The 22,885-nt window shown below is 33.1% G+C and overlaps 2 protein-coding genes across 3 annotated transcripts in view; both read right to left on the bottom strand.

Annotated features, from left to right (window-relative positions):
* The window catches only part of LOC117686979 (uncharacterized), a 30,242-nt gene extending 9,024 nt beyond the window's left edge, over positions 1-21,218 (bottom strand). Inside the window, exons 1-3 of one of the 2 annotated variants that reach the window (XM_066067139.1) lie at positions 21,165-21,218; positions 767-817; positions 239-330 (exon numbers count right to left, since the gene is read on the bottom strand). In XM_066067139.1, the coding sequence (XP_065923211.1) occupies positions 239-330; positions 767-817; positions 21,165-21,192 (171 nt within the window). In that variant the 5' untranslated portion in view covers positions 21,193-21,218. Of the gene's footprint in view, positions 1-238; positions 331-766; positions 818-4,894; positions 5,003-21,164 lie in introns of those variants that run through there. The other variant, XM_066067112.1, reaches the window with a different exon arrangement.
* Positions 13,478-18,107, bottom strand: LOC105319776 (uncharacterized). The gene is made up of 6 exons (XM_066078496.1): positions 18,098-18,107; positions 15,549-15,640; positions 14,862-14,933; positions 14,428-14,593; positions 14,059-14,235; positions 13,478-13,896 (listed from the first exon to the last, which is right to left on the bottom strand). The coding sequence occupies exons 1-6, from the start codon at positions 18,105-18,107 to the stop codon at positions 13,745-13,747; spliced, it is 669 nt and encodes a 222-aa protein (XP_065934568.1). The 3' UTR covers positions 13,478-13,744.
* Positions 21,219-22,885: the final 1,667 nt, after the last annotated feature.

The following is a 22,885-nucleotide window of genomic DNA, read 5'->3' as shown; positions in this document are numbered from 1 at the left end:
GCTAATATTTGGTTATAATACCGTACAACTTTGAATGAATGAATCAAAAATTGTGCAAGACAGTTTAGGTTAGCATGTTATGTCAAGTAATGTAAATAAAACAGAAATATAAACTGCTTCGGCTTTGGAAAATATAAACTGCTTAGGCTTTGGAAAAAAACAGTTTAAAAGAAATCAAACTTCTTTATTTTCGCATTGCATTTTTAACCGGAAGTGACAATTGACCGGAATTTTTCACCTCTCCATGGGGACACACGGTCTTGTTCTGCGCACAGGAAGTGAAATCTCTCTCATGGCGGCAGACATAGCAGGTTTCCTCTCCAAGGCAATCTGTTAAAACGGTCAAAACTTACAATTAATGTCTGGCGCGATTTGTCATTTGATGATTCAATATTCCTTTTTGTTTTGTTTTACTTTTACATAATGCACTTTGATTTTAAGCTTGAATAGAAGTTATCGGTTGGTGGTTCGATCACTGATTGCATCCAACATATTATGTCGTAATAATATGTACAGACTAAAGCTGAAGCTGTTTTGGCAACAGAGGTGACAATAAGATTGATCGAATGAAATCAAAATTTGTACTTTTTCACAGCAGATGTTGACACTACAATAACCATAGCATGTGTAATGGCAAGCACCAGCATTTGAATTGAATATCACTAAAACTTCATACCGGCGTTCGATGACCTCAGAGTATGAGTGAAATGATATTGATGGTTTTTCATTAAAAAATCAACATATTGAAAATAACTAATAAGTTTACAATTCTGAAGTAGGTATACAGTCAGCAGCCAACAGGTTAATCTGGTTACATCTGAAAATATAGAAGTTTTTTTATTTGAATCCAACAATCTTAATAATTTATCAATTCTAAAGCAAACTGATTTCACTGAAAATAATTTAACACAATACAACATTGAAGTGTTTTGGGAATAAGTTAATTTTGGATCACGGTGGCCCTGTCATTAGGCGCAACCAGCTAAATATGCTTGATACTGTACATTGCGGGAATGACTTAATATACATGTATCTTAGGATCATGCTTGAAACGGAATAATAAGTAACGAAATGAGTAGAAGGTGAAATGCCAAGTGTATGGTATAGAGGCTTTTTTTCTGGCATACAGGGAGGTTATTAAGGGGATAAGACATTAGCACTGAAATAATACAACATTATTTCATATTACTTCTTTTCTTCTTTAACATATGCAATGAATGCTTTTTTAATGGTATAGCATAGTGCCCCTGCGAGATGAAATTCATGATTTTAAGAACTTTAATGAACCGTTCATGAAGTTTCATGATGTATTCATGACTGGTTTATAACTGGTTCATAAAGGTGGTTCATGAATTTTATTCATGAATATATTCTTAAAATGTAATTCATGAACAAATTATGAATATACAAGAATACAGGAAATACCTGGTATTCAATAGTTCTAGGTATTGAACATTCATGAATTTTCATGAAGTTCTAATTTACGAAATATATAATTAATTTCAAATACTTTTATAAATAACATAGTTTACTCTAGTGTTCAGAACATTGTCTTTTTTAAAAAAAAATTATACATCTTAAAATATTAATATTAAAACACAGTCTTCATGAACATTCATGAATATTCATGCAAACACTTATATAAATGTGGCATCTTTAATTTTGAAAAAGAAAGATGTGATATATTATAGTTACTTTATTTAATCAATTCTAAGAAACATGTAAATTCATTGACAACAACGAAGGTCTCAGACATCATGATCAAATGGTCATTACTAGATCCTAAATTTGACGCTTAATTTCCTCATTGTTCAATTTATATTTTTTAAAAAAATGACATAATTTATCAGTGAATAATCAGTCTTTGCAGATGATACATTATGGCTGTTTTATGTTGTTACAAATCTTGTAAACTAAACTGAAAAAGTGAAATAATTTAAAAATTTGCATATTTCTTCGGAAAAAAGATTTAGGATACGTTGAATTCCAACTTGTTTGAAGTACATTGTATATCAAGTTTATTAAAGACGTGGTAGGTTGTCAGTCTATCATAGAAGCATAAATACACACAAGACGAATGCGTCTGTTCCTGGGAGAGCGACATAGAAAATGTTCCGAGCACATTCAGTTGAAATTTGGACCCCGACGAGTTTAGAACCTTTGCGGTTTCTTTGTAAAAGGCATTACTGTTGCCCACATTTGAAAAGCGATTCATCCTAAGAAGTTACAAATCCGTTACGTAAATTATTCCGTTGAGAACTTCCAACAATTCATTTATGATTAGCTAGCTGTTTAAACTCAGACAACTACCGTTACTACACTTCGAGTTTCGAGGAGTCCGCCATTGTTTATGAGGTGTCATGTCGATTCGCCTCCATTACAAAAACACACTGAACTTCAATTTGTCAATTAAATTAATGATTAGCAATAATGAAAATATTACTTTAAAACATTAATGCAAATTATAGAAATAAAGTATGAAAGAATATTTAATTGAGTGTAAATTATTTTTAAATTCCAAAACCTTGAGGGTTCAAAAACGAAGGGGGTTGAAGTTTAACAGACACAACTTGTGTAAACCGAACGATATTAAATCGTACGTTTCTTATAATCTCTGAAAATATAATAATGAAAACTTAAGCATTTTAAAATTAGTTTCATTTATGATTATTATTATTAACATATGTTAAAAAAAATTATTTAACCAAATGAAAGAGTCTCAGAATACACAGTCAGCGAGTTGTTTTGATTCTATTACGTCACTTCCGCCCAGTGATTACGCATTTTGAATGAAAGCAGACGGATCTTCAACATGAGCGATGGATTAATTAAGCATGAAACATGCAAGAAGATAATGCAGCAGATGTAGTTTAAAGTAATGGTATTAAAGGTTATATAGTATGTAAACATGTATGTTGAAATAACTTTTATGAGGGAGTCAAAACGAAAGATTAAGTTTTGTTCATTTTTTCAAACATTTCAAAATGGTGGTTTTTAATTTGTAGTAAAATTCTTTTTTGACTAGCTCATAAGTTTTAACTACATAATTGATAATAAATTACACATTTGATATACCTAAATCGGTGCCATTACAAGGTAAAGTTATATGCTTATGTCATTTGAGTTAATACAATTTTTTTTTTACTCTAGAATTATGCAGTGAAACCAGAATATTGGACAGCCCTAAAGATAATGATCATTGAACATAAATTTCAGTAAGTAATAAATAAATGCTATTGCAAGTAATTGAAAATTTCTAATAGAATGGCCAGTATCATTTACAAATTTGAAAACAGTTATAGTTTCATCGTAATTAATTTAAGAAGTATTTCATTCAAGTATATAGATACATTGAAATGGATTGAACATCAGGCATAATGCCTGTTTATGTTTTCTCCTGAATTTTTCGTCTTGTTTCATCTTGAGTTGTTTTATTTTTCTGCGATATCACTTTTTCTAGGGTAGGCATTCTCATTCTTAAGCTCTAGTACAATTTCAGCTTTATCATTTGATAAAAATATTTGATATAAAAATTAAATGAGATGATTGAATGATTAGTTGATGTTCCAAATGTTTTAAACGACATGTCATAATTATACTGCTATTTGAATGTCATATTATTTTTGTACAGTACAGAGGTACAACTCTTCTGCCACCGAAGGGGCTATATGTGAAGCCTGAAGAATTGCCACCAAGAAGTATTGTCACCAAGACACTCTGGGTTCGTAGAAAATAATCATTTAAAGGATGGAGCATTTTACCTACCATGCAGTAAATGCACATTGCAATATATGGAATACAAGTAAAATCAACATGAGCAGAGGCAAGGAAGATGCAACAAAGGAAGATTTCATAAAGAACATATTGATAGTTATCAACTAGTAATCATATTCTAATGTCGCTTATATTTCAAATCATTGCATATTGGTATGTCAATTCTAATATTGTAACATTCCTTTAAAGCTAATGAGTTAGTATTGATATTATTACCTGTTGTTTTTTAAAACAACTTTATTAAACTTGCTGATTATTTAAAGTGATAGTCAGTACATAAGAATTATGTGATACTTAAGATATTGTCTCATTATTCATCGATTTGTTATAATAAAGTATTTTATATTTGATTTTTTAGGAAATTTCGCCTTTTTATATACAAAATGTAGAAGGTAAGAATTTTCATGAATAGTTCATGAATTTTATTTATGAATTATTCTTGAATAAAATTCATAATGATATTCATGAACAGTTCATGAAGATTCATTAAACTTTTTCATGAACAGTTCATGAAGATCCGATGAACTTATTATTGGACATTCATCAAATGATGAAGCTTCATGATATAAATGTTTATGAATTATTCATGAAAAAGAATGTTCATGAATATTCATCAACAATTTTTCATGAACAAATATTCATGACTTTAAAATGTCCAATAATAAGTTCATGGGATGCTCATGAACTTTTCATGAACATTTCATGAATATAATTCATGAATCATTCAAGGGAAAATCATGAATTGTTCATGATCATCTCGCAGGGGTGTAAACAAAATATTGTAGAAAAAAAATCAAATATTTTTTTGATATTTAAAATTAAAAAGAAAAAAAACACTATTTGCAAAATTTTAAAGAAAGTTTATTTAAAATGGTGATAGGCATTCACAGGTCACTGTCTTATGTAGTACGTTTACCTTTATATGTGGAAAGACTGACCTAGTTATCTTGATTAGATCCAATAACACCAATACAAAAGTTGGAATATAATGGACTATTTTTAGTTGTCTGGTTCTCTTAGTTGAATTTAAACTGGGTAAAGTAAGTCCGTAGAAATTCCAGGAGTTATGAAACTAGACAATGTGCATTTCTTAAATGGCTATTCTAATAGATCACTGTACCTTGCTGGACAAATCGTCTGAGAAGCATGTCGAATAGGTCTTATCAACACCAAATATTTACATTGTCCAGTGTCTTTGCCTGTGATAACACTCCGTATCGATTTTGTACTATTTAACCCATAACTTCAAACGACGCCAAATTGAGGCACCAGTGAGGTTTGCTTATTTTTATTTGAATATTAAAATGTTTATGAATAAAATAAAATAAGGAATCATTCTTTGAGTATTATGAGGTGATAATTTCGGTCGGGGCCTGATCAAATCTATCATAAAGCCCTTGGGGCTTTATGGGACTTGATCACGTCCAGACCAAAATTATCACCTCAAAATACTCAAAGAATGATTCCCTATTCCTTTAATGTGACATAGATAAAATATTGAATCAGAGGTATGTCTATGACCTTATATGAGGTGCTATACTAGAGTAATATCAAATTAACTGGAATGATTTACTAATAGGAATATCTTTGTTAAAAAACTTTAGAAGCTCTAAACTGTACTGTAGCTTCATCAATATTCATTGAGTACCAGTTTTCGTGGATTTCGTTGTTAAATAAATGTTCATGGAAGTGCAATTTCTACTTAACGTTTGTATTAATAGGATCATTGGCCACGAATTTAAATATCTTTGAATTTTTTTTTTCATTTTATCAACGAAAATTGATGTCTTTGAATATTAATAAAACCACAGTATTAGATTTTACAAAACTTTAATCGGTTTTTTTTACCATTCACATTAAAAACTTATCTTTGTCTCCTTTGGTGTGCATTTACGAACGTACGAAAAATATACGTAGATGAAAAAAACATGCGAGTCGTGTTAAATATGTTATAATTCTAATTCTCAAGCGTGATAAATACTGAGTAAAATCCACGTGTTGTGGACATATATCTATGTTAAAACATGTTTATTAAAAAAAAATTGAATCAAGGCAATTTAAGTACAGATAGTTTTTTTTCTGTAGTGTGATAACGAAGTGTGTTTCCAGAGAGTGATACTGCGTTAACTTAAAAACACCAGTCTTACCTTAGGAGAGGTGAAAAGGATGGTCAAGAACAAAAAAGAAAGGAAATCCTTGGACATTGTTCTACCTGTCTCTGGGTGCAACATTGACTAAGTAGGTAGTAGGGCTGAAACGATTCACCGAAATATCGATACTGTTCAATATTTAGGCCCGATTCGATTTTAGATTCACTGCTTCGATTTTCGGTTCGATACATTTTTGAAATCGGGTTCGGTTTTACGGGTTTATGCATTGGGCTCGGCCTACTTAACTTGTTTCACTGCACGAGGGTAAAACAACATGGCGTCAACGTCGACAGATGCAGATTACCATGAAGGGGGCGATAGCAATGTCGTTATTGTTACTGATGCAAATAATAATAGCGCGGCGAAACCGGTAAAGTTACAAAACCCGCCTGCATCACACCGGTCTGCGGTATGGAAACATTTCGGTTTAAAATTGTAACTGTGAATGGAAGGCAAGTTACGGAACGAGAAAAATGTTTGCAAAATCTGTTTCAATGAAGTCAGCTACAAGGCAGGAAACACAACCAACATAGCCGTGCACCTGAAGCGTAAGCATTCAATATTATTAACTGAAAGCTTCAGCTAGTCTAAAAAATACTCAGTCGTCGATGTCTTGTAACAGCACACATGCAGGGCAGTTAACTTAAATGCAGCTCCACAATTATTCAAGTTCAAAATCAAAGTTCCCATTAAACTTACAGAAGAGTCGAAACATAACTGTGGCAAAAGCTGGATTACTAGCATGTGATATGCGCCCATTTTCAACAATAGAAAACATTGGATTTAAGAATTTGATTAGCATTTTAGAACCAAAATTTGAGATGCCTAGTAGAACCCACATGACACAAAAAGTGATGCCAGAACTCTACACAAAGGTGAAAAAAAGAATTCTTACTGACAGTAATAAAGCACATTTCACTGCAGTGACAACTGATGGTTGGACATCTAGGGCTGCTCAGGGATATATTACAATCACTGCCTACTATATTGATGACAGTTTTGAAATTCAGAACCAAACTTTACAAACCAGGCAATTAAATTCCTCTCACACTGCTGAACATTTGGCTGAAGTTTTGACAAATGCTGTTGAAGAGTGGGGTCTCAAGAAATCTCAACCAGTTGCCATTACTACAGATAATGCTAGTAACATAGTCTCAGGAATAAGTAACATTTCATCAGAATTTTCCCCCCACATTAGGTGTTTTGCACATACATTGAACCTTGCCACACAGAGGGCAATTAAATGTCAACAGGTTGATAGAGTTGCAGGTAGAATTCGAAGGATAGTTTCTTTTTTTCACAGAAGTTCTAAAGCTACAGCTATTATGGCATCAAAACAGGTGTTGCTTGAACTTCCAAAACACAAATTGATTCAGGATGTATCAACCCGTTGGAACAGTACCTATGATATGTTTAGTAGATATATTGAGCAGCAACCTGCAGTGTTTGCAACTCGTCTGTCTAAGGATGTGAAAAAAATCTGAAAGATGTAGTCACATTGTCTGATGATGATCTCAAAGCAGCAGAAGAGTTGATCCTGGTTTTGAAACCAATGAAAATACTTACAACCCTGATGTGTGATAGTAAACATCTTACCATATCCTTTATCCATCCAAGCATGGAGCTAGATTCTAAAACAACAAATGGCTCCAAAGGATAGTGACAATAATCTAGTACAGCTTGTGAAAGAAACCATCATTAATGATCTAGCAACAAGGTAAAAAAAATTACCACACAAATTTCACATTCATGAATCATGATATGATATCTATTATTTTGTACAGTTTTATATAACTACACATTTTTAATTATCTTTTTTAATATTTTATTTATTTTACAATTTCACATTACAGGTACATTGATCCATACATTCAGTCAGTCCTGCTGAATAGCTCTGCTCTTGACCCCAGGTTCAAGAGTCTGCCATATCTGTCAAATGAGAAGCGTCCGGATGTATTTCAGGACATAGAGAAGAAAGCACTCTTATTTGATGTGAACAAGGCAAGTATAACTCCTTTAAAATTTGCATTTAAGGTGAAATACAAATCTTAATTCTTAATCAATATTACAATATACACTTATCGACAGGTGACTGAGGTGAAAGTTTAGAAGACTGAAGAGCAGGAACTTCCTAAACTCCCGATTTTTTCCAGAGGATATAACTCCTGATCTAAATCCACCAGTGAATTGTGATGAAGTTAAGGATGAACCCCCTATCAAAGAGGAAAAACATTCAATGGATGATTTGTATGGAGACAAATTCATTACAAACATAGAAAAACCACCAAGTGTACTTGATAGAATCCAGTCAGAGCTCTCTCTATTCAAAACTGAGGCACCAACACCTCTTCAAAGCAATCCCTTAGAGTATATATTCATATTCATATTATTCAAAGAATGATTCCTTATTACTTATACTTATATAATTTTAAGCCATCGTACGATTAAATATTTAAACATAAATATGCGAGCCCCGCTGGCGCCTCAATTTGGCGTCATTTGAAGTTTTGAGTTTTATATTACAAAATCGATACGTAGTGTTATCACAGACAAAGACACTGGAAAATGTAAATATATGATAATAGTAAACTCGGTTGTAACGAATATACGAATATCTAAATGTTCTTAAAGTAAAGTATATCATATCATTGATGGTGGTCACGTGTCATTGAGCAGGTCGGACGTGTCGATTTTTGCTCCGTGATTTTTTGACTTTTTCCCCAGGAAAAAGGCGTCTTGTCTCTGTGATGGACTTTTCCAGGAGGTTTTTCAGACGGTATAAAGAGTTGAAATAATTTACAGTCTCCGGGTTGTTCACTTCCCTTCCTTTGTGATTGGTAGAAAATACATGATGTGAAAATTTACATTTATTTCATTGGTTTAAATACTGTTCGGTGCAAGGGAATCTTCAAATCTTAAAAAGTGAGAAAACGAAACATTGCTATGAATGAAATTCAGCCTTTGGTTTTCAGGTCCAACAGGTTGAAAGTAACATTATATAATATCTGTTGAAAATACTTGTTTTTCTTTTAGCATTGTTTATTCAAATATTTATACAAAATTAAAAAACTTAATGCGGTATGCCTAATATCGGTAAAGTTATTTGCACCTTAGATAGATAAATGCAGTGGGATAACTTTGATTTTATAAAAATAATACGAGTCCACGACCCTACCTAAGATCTCTTTTACCCTATAGTTGATCTCAACTTACAAGCTCATGCACGCAGTTCTCTATTTTAGACACGAAGGCTTAAACGACACATGACATAAAATGTTCCACTCGCCATGCTACGAGGGGAAGGTGACATTTATATAAAAGAATTAAACTGTCTTTGATAACTAATTGCTGTTAAGGGTTTGTTCTAAAGACGGTTAGCTTTAAAAAAAAAAAAGCTAAACTTGTTATTACTCACCTGTCAACTAACATTAGCTGCGTTTACCTGTGTTCTTTGAAGCATGACAAATTCCCAGTCAGAGAATACGAGTTCATCTGTCGCGGTCGACCGCACTAGTAAACCGATATACATTAAAACACAGCGATTTGAAAACCAGTCAAGGGAAACACCTCACTGATTACGATTAATGTTTTATTATTACAGGAAACACATTTTATAGAAAAATTAAACGAAAAATATGATACTAACTAATGAATGGTAAATCGATACACGCTTTTTCAGACTCAGCTTACAGTAGAGGTGTCTTTATACTTTTTAGAAAAGAACTAGATGCTCAAATACTTAATACACATAAATCAGAAGACGCACGAAAAGTTTTAGTAAATGTAACATTAAATGACGAGATATTAAGTTTTGTTAGAATTTATGCACCAAATAGTGATAATGCCAGAATACCCTTTTTTAATAGACTCCAAAAAATAATATACAAAATAATTGTCAGTACGCGCTGGACATTAAACATAAGCCATTTTTTGTCAGTTACTAAATCAATAACAATGACAATTTGACAATAACAATGACAGTTTCTTTATTCTCTGAATTGCATAAATTACAGTGTTGAGAAGAATCAATTGAACAGTAATACATATAATACATACATTGCATGCATTACAAAATCAGATTAACACAACAGCAAGCTTATGAAAACAGAAATAAGCTTTGAACTTGATCACATGCTTTTAAATTAACACCTGTCCCTAGCATTTAAACTGAAGTGAACTGAACTAAGCTTCCAAATAAAGATTTGACGGTTTATTATCTACCCACATCAGATTAAAAGTCGTCTCAATTAAGACTCTATAACTGCTGTGTTATAGAAACTATAAGGCTATATTTGGTATGTGCAAACACTATTACTAGTGAGTCAGTTAAAAAACACCAATGAAAGATATCTTCTGATTGTATGACATTTTTGAAGCTTATACGAGAGGGTAGCATTTAATATGCTAACGTAAGTATTCTTTTCCTTTCAAATATAAGACCTAGATAAATTATCTCAATTAGAAGACTAACATCACAGAACTGGTCCTGGGGGATGGTGATGCATGTGTTAAAGGCTTCAATAAACGGCCATGCTGCCGTGACACATTGAGACCAGAAGAAAGTAGGTCAGTGTCAACACGTTAAATCTATCTCTGTGCCATTAGGCGCATAAGGCTGCTGCTTATCCCCGTTTTCCGTGGACATAGCTTTCCCCTAGATGAGACACCGGTCCATCGCAGGTTAACTCCCAGCATAAGCCGGTACCCAATTTCAGCTGGGTGGACTGACACAATGTAGATAAAGTTCCTTGTCTAAGTTCACAGCACACACCATTAAGTGTCTACAGCCGGGGTTTGAACCAGCGACTTTTCGGCTACTTGTCTAACGGTAGGGTTGTGTATTGAGCAAATAAGTTAATGCATTACAATACAACACAAAGTGGACTTTGACATTCAGTCAACGAGAACAAGACTGTAAGGTGACTAAATGCCATTTCTTCATCGCTCGGTCACATTTCTAGACCTTTTAGTTATCTTTCCGTTAACTGATATGAAGCGTTTGATCCTCTGCAACGTTTTATGAATTGAACTTAATTCAGTTCTTTCTAGATAGTTGTTGGTTAATCGCGAAATAAAGTCGTCGCGAAATAAAGTTTGTTTAAGTAATTAGAGAGGTAATGATAAAAAAATAATAATAAAGAAAGCATTTGGGATTTTGATAAGAATATATTTTATATGGTAAAACAGGAAATAAATTTCAGCTATTTAAAGATTGGTTTAGAGATACTAAGAGTTAATATTAGTCAAGAGACAAACCAACAACAAACATGTTCAGCACTGTGGTTTATTATTCCAACTAATGCGGTTGATAAAGCGTACTGGAGTCGGGTACAACATTTCTGTTGCAAAGAGGTCCGGTACAGCAATACGAACAAGTGAAGTATTGAGTAAAAATATAATTTGGGTCGTAGGAGGTACATTCCTGTCTGTCTGAAGTGGTGTACCACCATTCCCTTTTGCATTCCTCTTCGGTAACACATCTGGTAAGATACAAATGTGTCGATATATGTAGATAATGGCATTATTTAAGGTCAGACGACATATTCCTCTAGCATCATTTTATTACCTCCTCGTAATAAAGAGTTCCGATGTAGAGAACCGAGATTTTGACTAAAATTGGTTTCAAAAATTATTATTGATTATGCCCCTTTCTGCGCTCTTCTACGATTGGAGATAAACTTGTCATTTCAAATAGATCCTATATGAAAATTGTATACTCTAGTTTCTCGCACGAATTCTTTGCAACATAACCTTACAATTTGCCCCCCCCCCCCCCCAAAAAAAAAAAAAAAATTGTCAAAGTTTTATTAAATCAATTAGAAACTCCTATAAAAAGTTATATAGCATTGAAAAACGTGTCGTCTGACCTTAAATACCGAGATTTAATCAGATTTCCCTGTGATGAATAACAGCGATAAAACTGTTATTTTTTAAACCTATCTATGTTTTCCCTCAAAGTTGTCAGTTAGTCAATGTAGTGATAAATAATGAATTTTTCGACACAGTCAAACGTTTCGTGTTCATATGTGATAAATCACCAAATCGTTTGAAGAATAGTTTTCGGATTCCTTTATGTTTTATTTTAACATCTCAGTGTCTTTGCGTTTGATAGCTCTAGGCGCTACTACTAAATATTTGGGTGTCTTGTGGATACATTGCATTAATGCAAAATGAGATACCATTATGGCGCAAGCGACGTTTGCACAATCATGCGAAATAATAAAAATAAATCAAAATGAGTTCGTATCTAATCAAACAATTGCTGGATACATTGCTGGATACATGTTATATGTTTTACGGTGAGACTGTTTGGGCAGAAAGAAACTACACGTATCTCTCACCATCACGCACTACATTCCGTGGACCTGCCCCAACATAAACATCGCTAGGAGCCCGAGGTTATATATATTTATTCGAAAGTGTTCCGCCCTAGTCTGTTATACATGCATTAACCAACTTCCACTGAGCCAATCGCAGTAAGTAAATGGGTAAAACAAACAAGGTGTTTGTTTTATATACACATACATGTATTATCATTCCTTTTTTTCTTGTGTTATTTTTCTTTTGTTACTTGTTGTTTTCAGAGTTTTAATTATTTTCCTCAGCGACAAAAAATTATTTTTAATTTGTTTATTTTTGATTGCCATAAATGCATGGTAAACATGCCCCCTTTTTTTTAAAAAGTGTGTTATCTTCCATTTTCATTTTAAGGTTTGACATTATGCAATTTTCAAGTAGATATTTGCACTGTTTAATTAACAGGGTTTTCCAACGGAAAAATCCGGTTATTGAAATGGTAAAAATGGCGGGCGGGTGGCTGCCAAAAGGTTACCCTTATTGTAGGGATAACTACTCCTACAGTTTACAAGATAGGAAGTTGGTTTTTTTTTTGGCATATCAACTGTACATATATCGGAGGTGTGCATATTGCTAGGATTTTGATTTCTGATGATTTATGAAAAAAATACCAGATGTGGAACTTTCATTTTCTCGCAGAATATTGGAAGTTGTCCTTTAGCAGATCAATTGTACATATATCAGCGGTGTGCAAATTGCTAGGATTTTTATTTCTGATATTTCTGAAAAAAAAACCTAGCTGTGGAACTTCGTCATTTCTCGCCGAAAATTGCATATAGGGTACCCCTATTATGTACCCTTATTGTACGGATAGCTCCTCCTACAGTTTTCAAGATAAGAAGTTGTTCTTTTGCAGATTAATTTTACCTATATCAGAAGTATGCATTTTGCTAGGATTTTGATTTTTACTAATTTTTAAAAAAATCACCGGCTATTGAACTTAGTTATTATATGGCAAATATACTGCATATAGAGTACCTTTATTCTCTGGATAGGTAGTATTTATCATTTCAGGGTTCACAAATGAATTATGGATACTGTTCACACAAAAGAAAACCCAGTATGATGTCACATTGACAGCTTTTCTCTCGGTTTTTTTTTCTTTATTTATTAAAAAATGACATGGTTACATGTATTATTCCCTTAACCAAGCTAACAACAAAGCCAAATTTGGTATTTCTAGAAGAAGTGCGTCGGATAAATGATGATTAAAATATATATCAACTACATTGTACATGTGCAAAATTGGATAAAACTAGTTAAGAAAATTTCACTCGAATGATTCCTTATTGCTTAATTTTTTATCGCAATTCCCATAAATTATTACAATGCATTGTTGGTACCGTACTGGACATGTTGACCAAGTCAAAAATTTCTTGTATACAAAATTTGACACTGTCAATTGTTTTGTACTAAATTATCTGTGTACATTGTACTTATTGCTCCTGACTATCAACATAGCTTTATAATACATACTTTCGGTCTAACGTCCGACTGCCATCTTTAAGGTTAACAAGAATGTTCATGCAAAATTGCTCTCCTGCTTTACATGTCATAGGAGTGTAATATGCTTCACAAATATATATTGGCATCCCATTACATACATTGCAAGAATCTGAAAGGTAAAAAAAGCCTTGATAATTATGAAAGCGTTTTAAAACAAATGTTGGCAATTTAATGTTGATGACAATTTTACACTTTAAACAATGCATTAAGTCATTTGTGAATAGTGTCGTCTGCGAAACAAGAACGGTTTTCATATAGAAAAAAAAATTACTTCTTGCTGCCAGTGTCGTTTTTGTGGGGGTGGTCGTTGTTGTGGGCGTAGTCGTTGTAGTGGGCCTGGTCGTTGTTGTGGGCGTGGTCGTAGTCGTTGTGGGCGTGGTCGTTGTAGTCGACGTGGTCGTTATTGTAGGCGTGGTTGTCGTTGGAGTGGGCGTTATTGTGAATATTCCTATGTACCAATAAAGACAAATCTATTGAATTGCACAGTTTGAGAACAAAAGGGTTACTTTACACTTAAAGCAAAGGTTAACCCTAGATACAAAAGGTTACGGGCAGTTGGTAATTTAAAGCCGCAGTTACGTTTAAAAACACGTGTTATCTTATTATTGTACAAAAAAGCCGACAATTTATATTTCAATACCGGTGGCTGCACATGGGTGGTCATTACAGGGTACAGAAGACGTCGACTCCGCTGTACAACAATGGAAACACGTGTCAGTGGCACGCTTTTTTCGACCAATAATGTGTCCAATCTGTATAGGGGCGTGTGTAGTGCGTCCGTCAATGTTTTTTATAGTATTGCAAATCTGTAGAAGAGTCATGTCAATTTAATGTGTGGATTAGGATCTGAATGCACATGTCTCCTTTCAATCCGAATTGCACAGATTTTGAAAAATGATAATTGTGGAATGTGCAGGTTAGGGAATAAACCGGTTTTGGAAGGCACATGAGTCGGAACGTGCAAGTTTTGAAATGATCCAGTTACGGAAAGTGTAAAATCTATTTGCACGTTTAGTAATGCGAGTTTGTGGTATGTGCAGGTTTAAGAATATAGGGGACAAGTAAAAATCGAACCTGTTCTGAAATACAGCCAGAACTGTACTCTGATACCCCGTGTCCATGAAAACTCTCCGAAGTAAAGCAAACCTAGGAATTGAAGAATATACAATTATTAATGTTGTTTCGGTGATACGCGTTATTTTCTTTCATAAGGAATCGATTGTGGACGATGTGCACAAAGTCTAAAACATTCCAAAAATCGTCGTATACGGTGTAGAGTTTGTTATTGCTAACTGTACGGGGGTCAAGTTTGTTAAGCTTTACTTCTCGAAACGTAAAAATCGAGTACCTAATACCTGTAAAACGTTACAATAAATGATAATAATTTACACACAACTTCGTTATCACAAAGATATTGCTTTATACAGTCATGTTCGTACAACATTTGTTTTTTTTCTTAATTTTTAAAAATACTTTACCGTTCGTGTGTTGACTTATGCGATATTGGATAAGGCAATATATTTCTGTGTGAAGGGCATCTCTTTTCAAAGCTAATATTGGGTTATAATACCGTACAACTTTGAATAAATGAATCAAACATTGTGCAAGACCGTTTAGGTTAGCATGTTATGTCAAGCAATGTAAATAAAACAGAAATATAAACCGCTTTGGCTATGGAAAATGAATTAAAAAAGAAATCAAACTTCAATATCTTTGCATTGCATTTTTAACCGGAAGTGACGATTGATCGGCTTCTTTCACCTCTCCGTGGGGACACACTGTCTTGTTCTGCGCACAGGAAGTGAAATCTCTCTCATGGCGGCAGACATAGCAAGTTTCCTCTCCATGGCAACCTGTAAACACGGTCAAAACTCATTGTTAATGTTTGGCGTGGTTTGTCATTTATTGATTCAATATATATGATCTTTGATTTTAAACTTGAATAGAGGTTGTTGGTCGGTGTCTCGATCACCGATTGCAACCGACATATGTCGTAATTTATACATAGAAGGACGAGCTCAACATTTGGCAATGGAGGTCAGGCACGTAGCATTATTTTTGAAAGCGGAGGCCAGACTCATTCAAAAAAATCTTGACAAGAAAAAAGAAAGAAAAAGGTTACATTTAAAAAATCCTAATCCATGGTGGTGGGGGGAGGGGGTGAGTAGGTACACTTTTAACTTCAAATTCACTGTTTATTTTTTTATTTTCAATTCAATTTTTCAATGGTCACAGAAAAGTGGTGGGGGGACTCCATCTCAATTTAATTTTTTGTATGTGAATTTATGAAAAATCTTTGCTGCGCAAAAAAGTGTGTGTGTGTGGGGGGGGGGGGGGGGGGGGCGGGGAGGCCAGCCGCCCCCCCCCCCCCCCCCCCCGATGCTGGGTGCCTGGAGGTGACACTTGATGCTAATTCAATTACATAATAATGTTATCTGATTTAGATTGTCGCAGAAGAGGTTAAAACTACAATATTATTTTAATTCTGTTATGGCAAAATTTTCAATTTGTATTTGACTATAGCTTTCTACAGGCGTCTAATGACGTCAAAGTATGCCTAAGATGATATCCATTGATGTTTGTATTTGAGAAATCAGCTTATTTAAAATGACAAAATAAAACGATTACAAAGTAGGCATACTGTCAGCAGCAGGAAGGCTAATCTGGTAACATCTGAAAATATAGTACAGCTGTTTTTAATTTAAATCCAACAATCTTAATTATTCATCAATTTTAATGCAAACTGATTTCACTGAAAATAATATAACACAATAAAACATTAAAGTGTTTTGGGAATAAGTTAATTTCGGATCACGGTGGTCCTGTCAAATTTTAAGCACAACCAGCTAAACGCGTTTGATACTTTACATTGCGACATAGACCTATTATACCTTGGAATATTGCTTTGAATAACTCGTTTGATAATTTACATTGCGACAAAGACCTAATATACCTTGGAATATTGCTTGGAGTAACGCGTTCGATACTTTACATTGCGACAAAGACCTAATAAGCCTTGGAATATTGCTTGGAATAACGCGTTTGATACTTTACATTGCGACAATGACCTAATATACCTTGGAATAATGCCTGGAATAACATGTTTGATACTTCTTCTTTTTTTTATTTGCATTTTTCAAATTCAAACATACATAATTAATATTAAACTGATGTCAACTTCTTTTTTAAATATTATAATTACTCTTTCATACCACTTTCATTCATACACTCATTCAAAAATCAAAAGTAAATGAACCTGAGGTTGTATATTAAATGGCTAATAAAAATAATAAATGAAATAATAATATTCGTAGCAAATTCCACCTCTATAAAATATAGGTATACAATTATAAACAAAAGAGATCTTCCCACTGTGACCAACATTTTTCAAATTTCCTAAGTTGAAATTTTTGAACCGATGCATATTTCTCTATCTTGTATTTAAAACTCAAATAATATAATAGATCAACATAGTTTGGAATCTTATTCTGCTTCAGACATATAAATATGAATTGTTTTGTATATAAAATTATGAAGTTCACAGGTTTATTGTCTACATTTAGAGAATTTTCTCCAGATAGTATATTGATAACATTGAATCCAACCCTCTTTGTTGTTTTTCTATATATAGACATACTAAGATCATTCCACAATGGTAAAACATTAGTACAACTAAAGAATACATGTTGTATTGTTTCTATTTCTTCTTTACAAAAAGTACAACAATCATTTGTAACGATCTTGATTTTTTTAAAATAATAATTAACAGGAAGAATTCTGTGTAGAACTCTGTATTGTAGCCATTGAACAGATGTATCATTAGTTGTCATAAAACATATTTTGAAACAGTCTTGTATGCACAAATTTTGTTCAAGTGGTAATTCATTATTCCATCTTGATATTGCAGTTGGAACCACTTCAGTATAGTTCAAAATTTTATAAATTGCCTTGGTACATTTTTCATTCAATAAAATCACTTCAAAATACATCGGTAAAAAAGGAGTACAATTTTTTTCAATATTTACTCTTTCAACAAACACTGATTTTAAAAACTTTGAAATAGCGCTAATAATACTGTTGTATTGCATGACATATATATCAGGCAAGTTAATCATATGTAAAAAATTATCGTATGTCAAAAAAGCTCCATTTGCAGATAAGAAATCTCCAACTAACTTTACACCATGTTGGTACAATACATTAATAAAGAAAGATTTATTGGCAACTGTAATACAAGAGTTGTGCCATATTGGAACATTGATAATATTTTTCTTAATATAACCAGGCTGTTTGTTTAACATGTTCACTACCTGGTGCCATGATTGAAAAACATCTTGCCAAAAAACATTATTTTGTTTAATCATCTTTCTTATAAAATCATCCCCAAACTCTAACATATTCATAGTAACATCTTTGCCGTTAATTGCAAAAAAAATATCCATCCATGGTTTGTGTTTGAGAGTTAACCTTTTAATCCATGAGCATTTGAGAGAAGAAACAAAATTATGGACATCCAGCATTTTTAAACCACCTTTTGTGTAATCTTGAGTAATTATCTTTCTTTTTACTTTATCACCTTTAGATTTCCATATAAAATTAAATATTGCTGTATTCAATGAGGATAAAAATGCTTTATCAGGTGTGGGTAGTGAAATAAATAGATGATTTAATTTCGGCAAAATTAAAGTCTTGGCCACGGTTTCTCTACCAACAGGAGTTAGAACCCTTCTGTTCCATTGTTGAATCAGTGAAAGAATTTTTGGCAGTTGTATATTGTAATTTAATTCAGTAATTTTATCTAACTCTACACAGAATTCTATCCCTAACAGATTAAAAGTTGTACTACCCCAATTGAGTTTCCATCGAGTATGGTGAAAAACCTGATCTGAGAACTTTCTCGAGCCTATCCAAACCACCTTGGTTTTTGAGCTGTTAATTTTTAATCCCGAAAACTTTGAGAAAAACTCTAATGTATCTAGAGAATGAAAAAGAGACTCTGGTGAACCATCAAGTGTCAGTGTTGTATCATCTGCATATTGAGTTATCTTGTGTTCTTTACCATTAACTATGATACCCTTAATGTCTGTATTCTGTTTGATAAGTATGGCTAGAATCTCTGCACAGAGTAAAAATAAATATGGAGCAATCGGATCTCCTTGTCTGCAACCTCTCTGTATGTCAAATTGATCAGACAGATGTCCACATTGCAAAATAGCTGCTTTAAAGTTTGTATTTAAGATCTTAACCCAGCTGATTATATTTTTTCCAAACCCCCAAAAATGCAAAACTTTGTAAATAAACTCCCATGCAATAGAATCAAATGCCTTTTCAAAATCTATGAGAATAAGTAAGCCAGGAATTTTTAATGACCCTGTATATGCCATAAGGTCATATACAAACCTTGTGTTTTCACCTATGTATCTGCCTTTCATAAAACCAGACTGTGTTTCTGAAATAAGATAATCAAGGGTAGATTTTATTCTATAACTAATGCACCCTGAGATAAGTTTATTCATGACATTTAGCAAGGTAATTGGGCGCCAATTTTTTAAAAATTGTCTTGGCTTATCACCCTTGGGTAAACAGGATATAATTCCGAGCCTTTGAGTAATGGGAAGCTCTTGTTTGCTAAATATACAATTTATAGCTGATACAATGTACAACTTTAGATCTCTCCAAAAAAATTTAAAGAACTCAACAGTGAATCCATCGCTTCCTGGAGATTTGTTATTTATCATATTTTTTAAAACTAAGGAAATTTCTTTTTCTGTGATGTTACCCTCAAGGGAATCCGAAGTCTTTCTATCGAGCCTCTGAAAATGTAGGGGATTTAATACATCTGTAAGATTTATATCAATGTGTTCAGAGTCTCTACAAGTATACAGACTTTTGTAAAAAATCTTTACCTGTTGTAAAATTTCAGACTGATCATAAATAGTATTGTTTTCATCCATCTCCACCTTCTTAATAGTTTTATTTAAAAAATTTCGAGATTCCAGGCTGCATAAATATTTAGTAGGTTTTTCCCCTTCTTCTACCCATTTGGCACGTGACCTTATAACATGTCCCTGTAATTGTTCTTCCCTAAGATTTTCTAGTTCCATTTTTTGTTCACTAACAAGATCAATATTAACATGAGGATTTGATTCCAATTTTTCTATATCTTCTAACAAGGACCTCTCTTGCTTGTCCCTTTGTTTTTTCTTAAAAGAGGAATATGAAATGGTGATACCTCTAATTTCCATGAGCAGAACTTCCAGGAAATTGTGGTCCTCAATGGATTCAGAGGAAGTACCTTTATATTGGTTATGCACTTGTTGTATTGTGTCTTTGACTTTTTGAATGTAAGTTTTGTCAATTAATAAAGAATTGTTGAATTTCCACAGCCCTCTGCCTCGTTGAAATGTATTGAATTTTAACTCTAAAATGACCGCTGAGTGATCTGACCTATAACCTGGTTTAATAACAAAATTTTCAACAATGTTGGATACATTTTCAGAAATGAGGATATAATCTAATCGCCCTTGCTTAAAAGGGGTTTTCTTTCTCCAAGCAAAAACCCTTTTACTTGGATTTAAAATTTGTGATACTTTACATTGCGACAAAGGCCTATTATACCTTAGAATGTTGCGAAATATTGCTTGGAATAACGCGTTTGATAATTTACATTGCGACAAAGACTTATTATACCTTGGAATATTGCTTGAAACGAAATGAGTAACGAAATAAGTAGAAGGTGAAGTGCCAAGCGCCTGGTAAAGAGGCCGTTTTTTTTTGGGGGGGGGGGGGAGGAGGGGGTCATAGAGGGTAGTGATTAAAGGGATAAGCTGTGCCAGTTTATTACTAAACCAGTATATCATTATATTATTATATTATATTAGCACTGAAACAATATAACATTATTTCATATTTATTCTTTTATTCTTAAACATCCCCACTGAATGCTTTTTTAATGGTTTAGCATAGTGTTATAGTGTTAACAAAATATTATAGGAAAAAAATCAAACATTTTTTGATATATGAAATGAAAAAAAGATACTATTTTCCACTCTCAAAACGTTAATTTATTTGCAATATTTTAAATAAAATAAATTGGAAATAGTGCTAAAATGCATCGAAAATTTTGATAGACATTTACAGGTCACTGTCTTCTGTAGTACGTTTACCTATATGTGTGGAAAGACTGACCTAGTTATCTTGATTAAACCCAATTACACCAATACGATAGTTGGAATATAATGGACTATTTTTAGTTGTCTGGTTCTCTCAGTTGAAATTTTACGCACCTCTGGGTAAACCTAGTCCGTACACAATCCAGGAGTTTTGAAACTAGACAATATGCATTTCTTAAATGGCTATTCTAATAGATCACTGTACCTTGCTGGACAAATCGTCTGAGAAGCATGTCGAATTGGTCTTATCAACACCAAAAGTGACATAGATAAGATATTGAATCTCATTTATGTGTATGACCTTATATGAGGTGCCATACTAGAGTAATATCAAATTAACTTGTATGATTTACTAATAGGAATATCTTTGTTAAACAACTTTAGAAGCTCTAAACTGTACTGTGGTTTCATCAATATTCGTTGAATACCAATTTTCGTGGATTAAGTTTATCCATGAAAATAAATGTTCATTGAAGTGCAATTTCTACTAACAGTTTGTATTGATAGGATCATTGGCTACGAAACGAATATAAATATCCTTGAAACTTTGGGGTTTTTTTGTTCATTTTTACAACGAAAATTGATGTCTTTGAATATTAATAAAACCAAATTAAATATTCTTAATTGTTACACCCATTATGACTTTTTTTTTGCTTCAACGAGAGCATTTTATACAGCTTTTTCACAAAAAAGGAACTTACGAAAGTTCGTATTTAAAACCTATTATTTTTTTGGTTATTTCAGAAGCTTATAACAATGCTAGTATAAAAATTACGTCACGGATATCGCAGATTTGTATATCAGCAAAACGGAAAAATTCTCCCTTTGTCTCCTTTTGTGTGCATTTACGAACGTACGAAAAATATACGTAGGTGAAAAGAACATGTGAGTCGTGTTAAATATATTATAATTCTAATTCGCAAGCGTGATAGATACTGAGTAAAATCCACGTGTTGTGGACATATATCTACATCTGCATGTGTTAAAACATGTTTATTCAAATTAAATAAAATTAAGGCAATTTAAGTAAAAATATTTTTTTTCTGTAGTGTGATAACGAGGTGTGTTTCCAGAGGGTGATTATGCGTTAACTTAAAAACATCAATCTTACTTGGGAAGAGGTGAAAAAGATGGACAAGAACAAAGAAGAATGGAAATCCCTGAACATTGTTCTACCTGTCTCTGGGTGCAACATTGACTAGGTAGGTAGGTAGGTAGGTACATGTAGGTAGGTATTTGGCTAGATAGGTACATATTCGTTTACAGGCTGAAATAAGCAGTGACAGGCCAAAATAAAACTATAGTCTTTCCCAAGATATTTATGCTGCATATTTAAACAATTTTTGATAAAAATACACATACCTGTGACAGAAAAACAATTAAAATTAATGAAAGGGAAAAATCACAAGATAACTTCATTCACACATTATCATTTTTTCAGATTATTATAATGGGGAATGTTGACGTCTTTTCTGCATTTGGAAGTACTCGGGACACCTCGGGCAATTTTTCAACGGTATCATCCAGGCGTCTTCTTCTCCTTGGCAATGGAAAAACCCCGTAGACTTTTTATTTTTAGCCGTATATTGATACCCGACAAGCTATCATATTATTGAATGAACATCGTCTGAACCTAGAGGTATTTATAAATATCGAATAATTTAAAGAAATATGCGGCAAAAATATCTTGAGACAGACTATAGTTACATGTATTTACGTATGCGTGAGACATTCATTACCATTTTCTTTATAAGTTGTGGTAAAATAACGCTGGAAGTAAATAAAATTCTACTACAGTTATTGCCGAGATCAAAGAGATGCCGCGGACATTATTCTCCAATATACCACGAGCGTCATCAGTAAATTATCAGATCAGAAATACCTATTTGTCTCGCACTGATCATGAAAGTACAACTTCAAACCGTA

Source organism: Magallana gigas, chromosome 1 (assembly GCF_963853765.1).
Source record: "Magallana gigas chromosome 1, xbMagGiga1.1, whole genome shotgun sequence".
In the NCBI taxonomy this organism is placed as follows: Eukaryota; Metazoa; Mollusca; class Bivalvia; order Ostreida; family Ostreidae; genus Magallana; species Magallana gigas.
This window is presented reverse-complemented; position numbering and strand designations above follow the sequence as displayed.

Coding starts and splice junctions, on each gene's coding strand:
- LOC105319776 (XM_066078496.1), bottom strand. Junction 14,236..14,427: donor CCACCCATGTGCAGCCACCG/GTATTGAAATAT, acceptor ATTGGTACATAG/GAATATTCACAATAACGCCC. Junction 13,897..14,058: donor AACGACACTGGCAGCAAGAA/GTAATTTTTTTT, acceptor TTTACCTTTCAG/ATTCTTGCAATGTATGTAAT.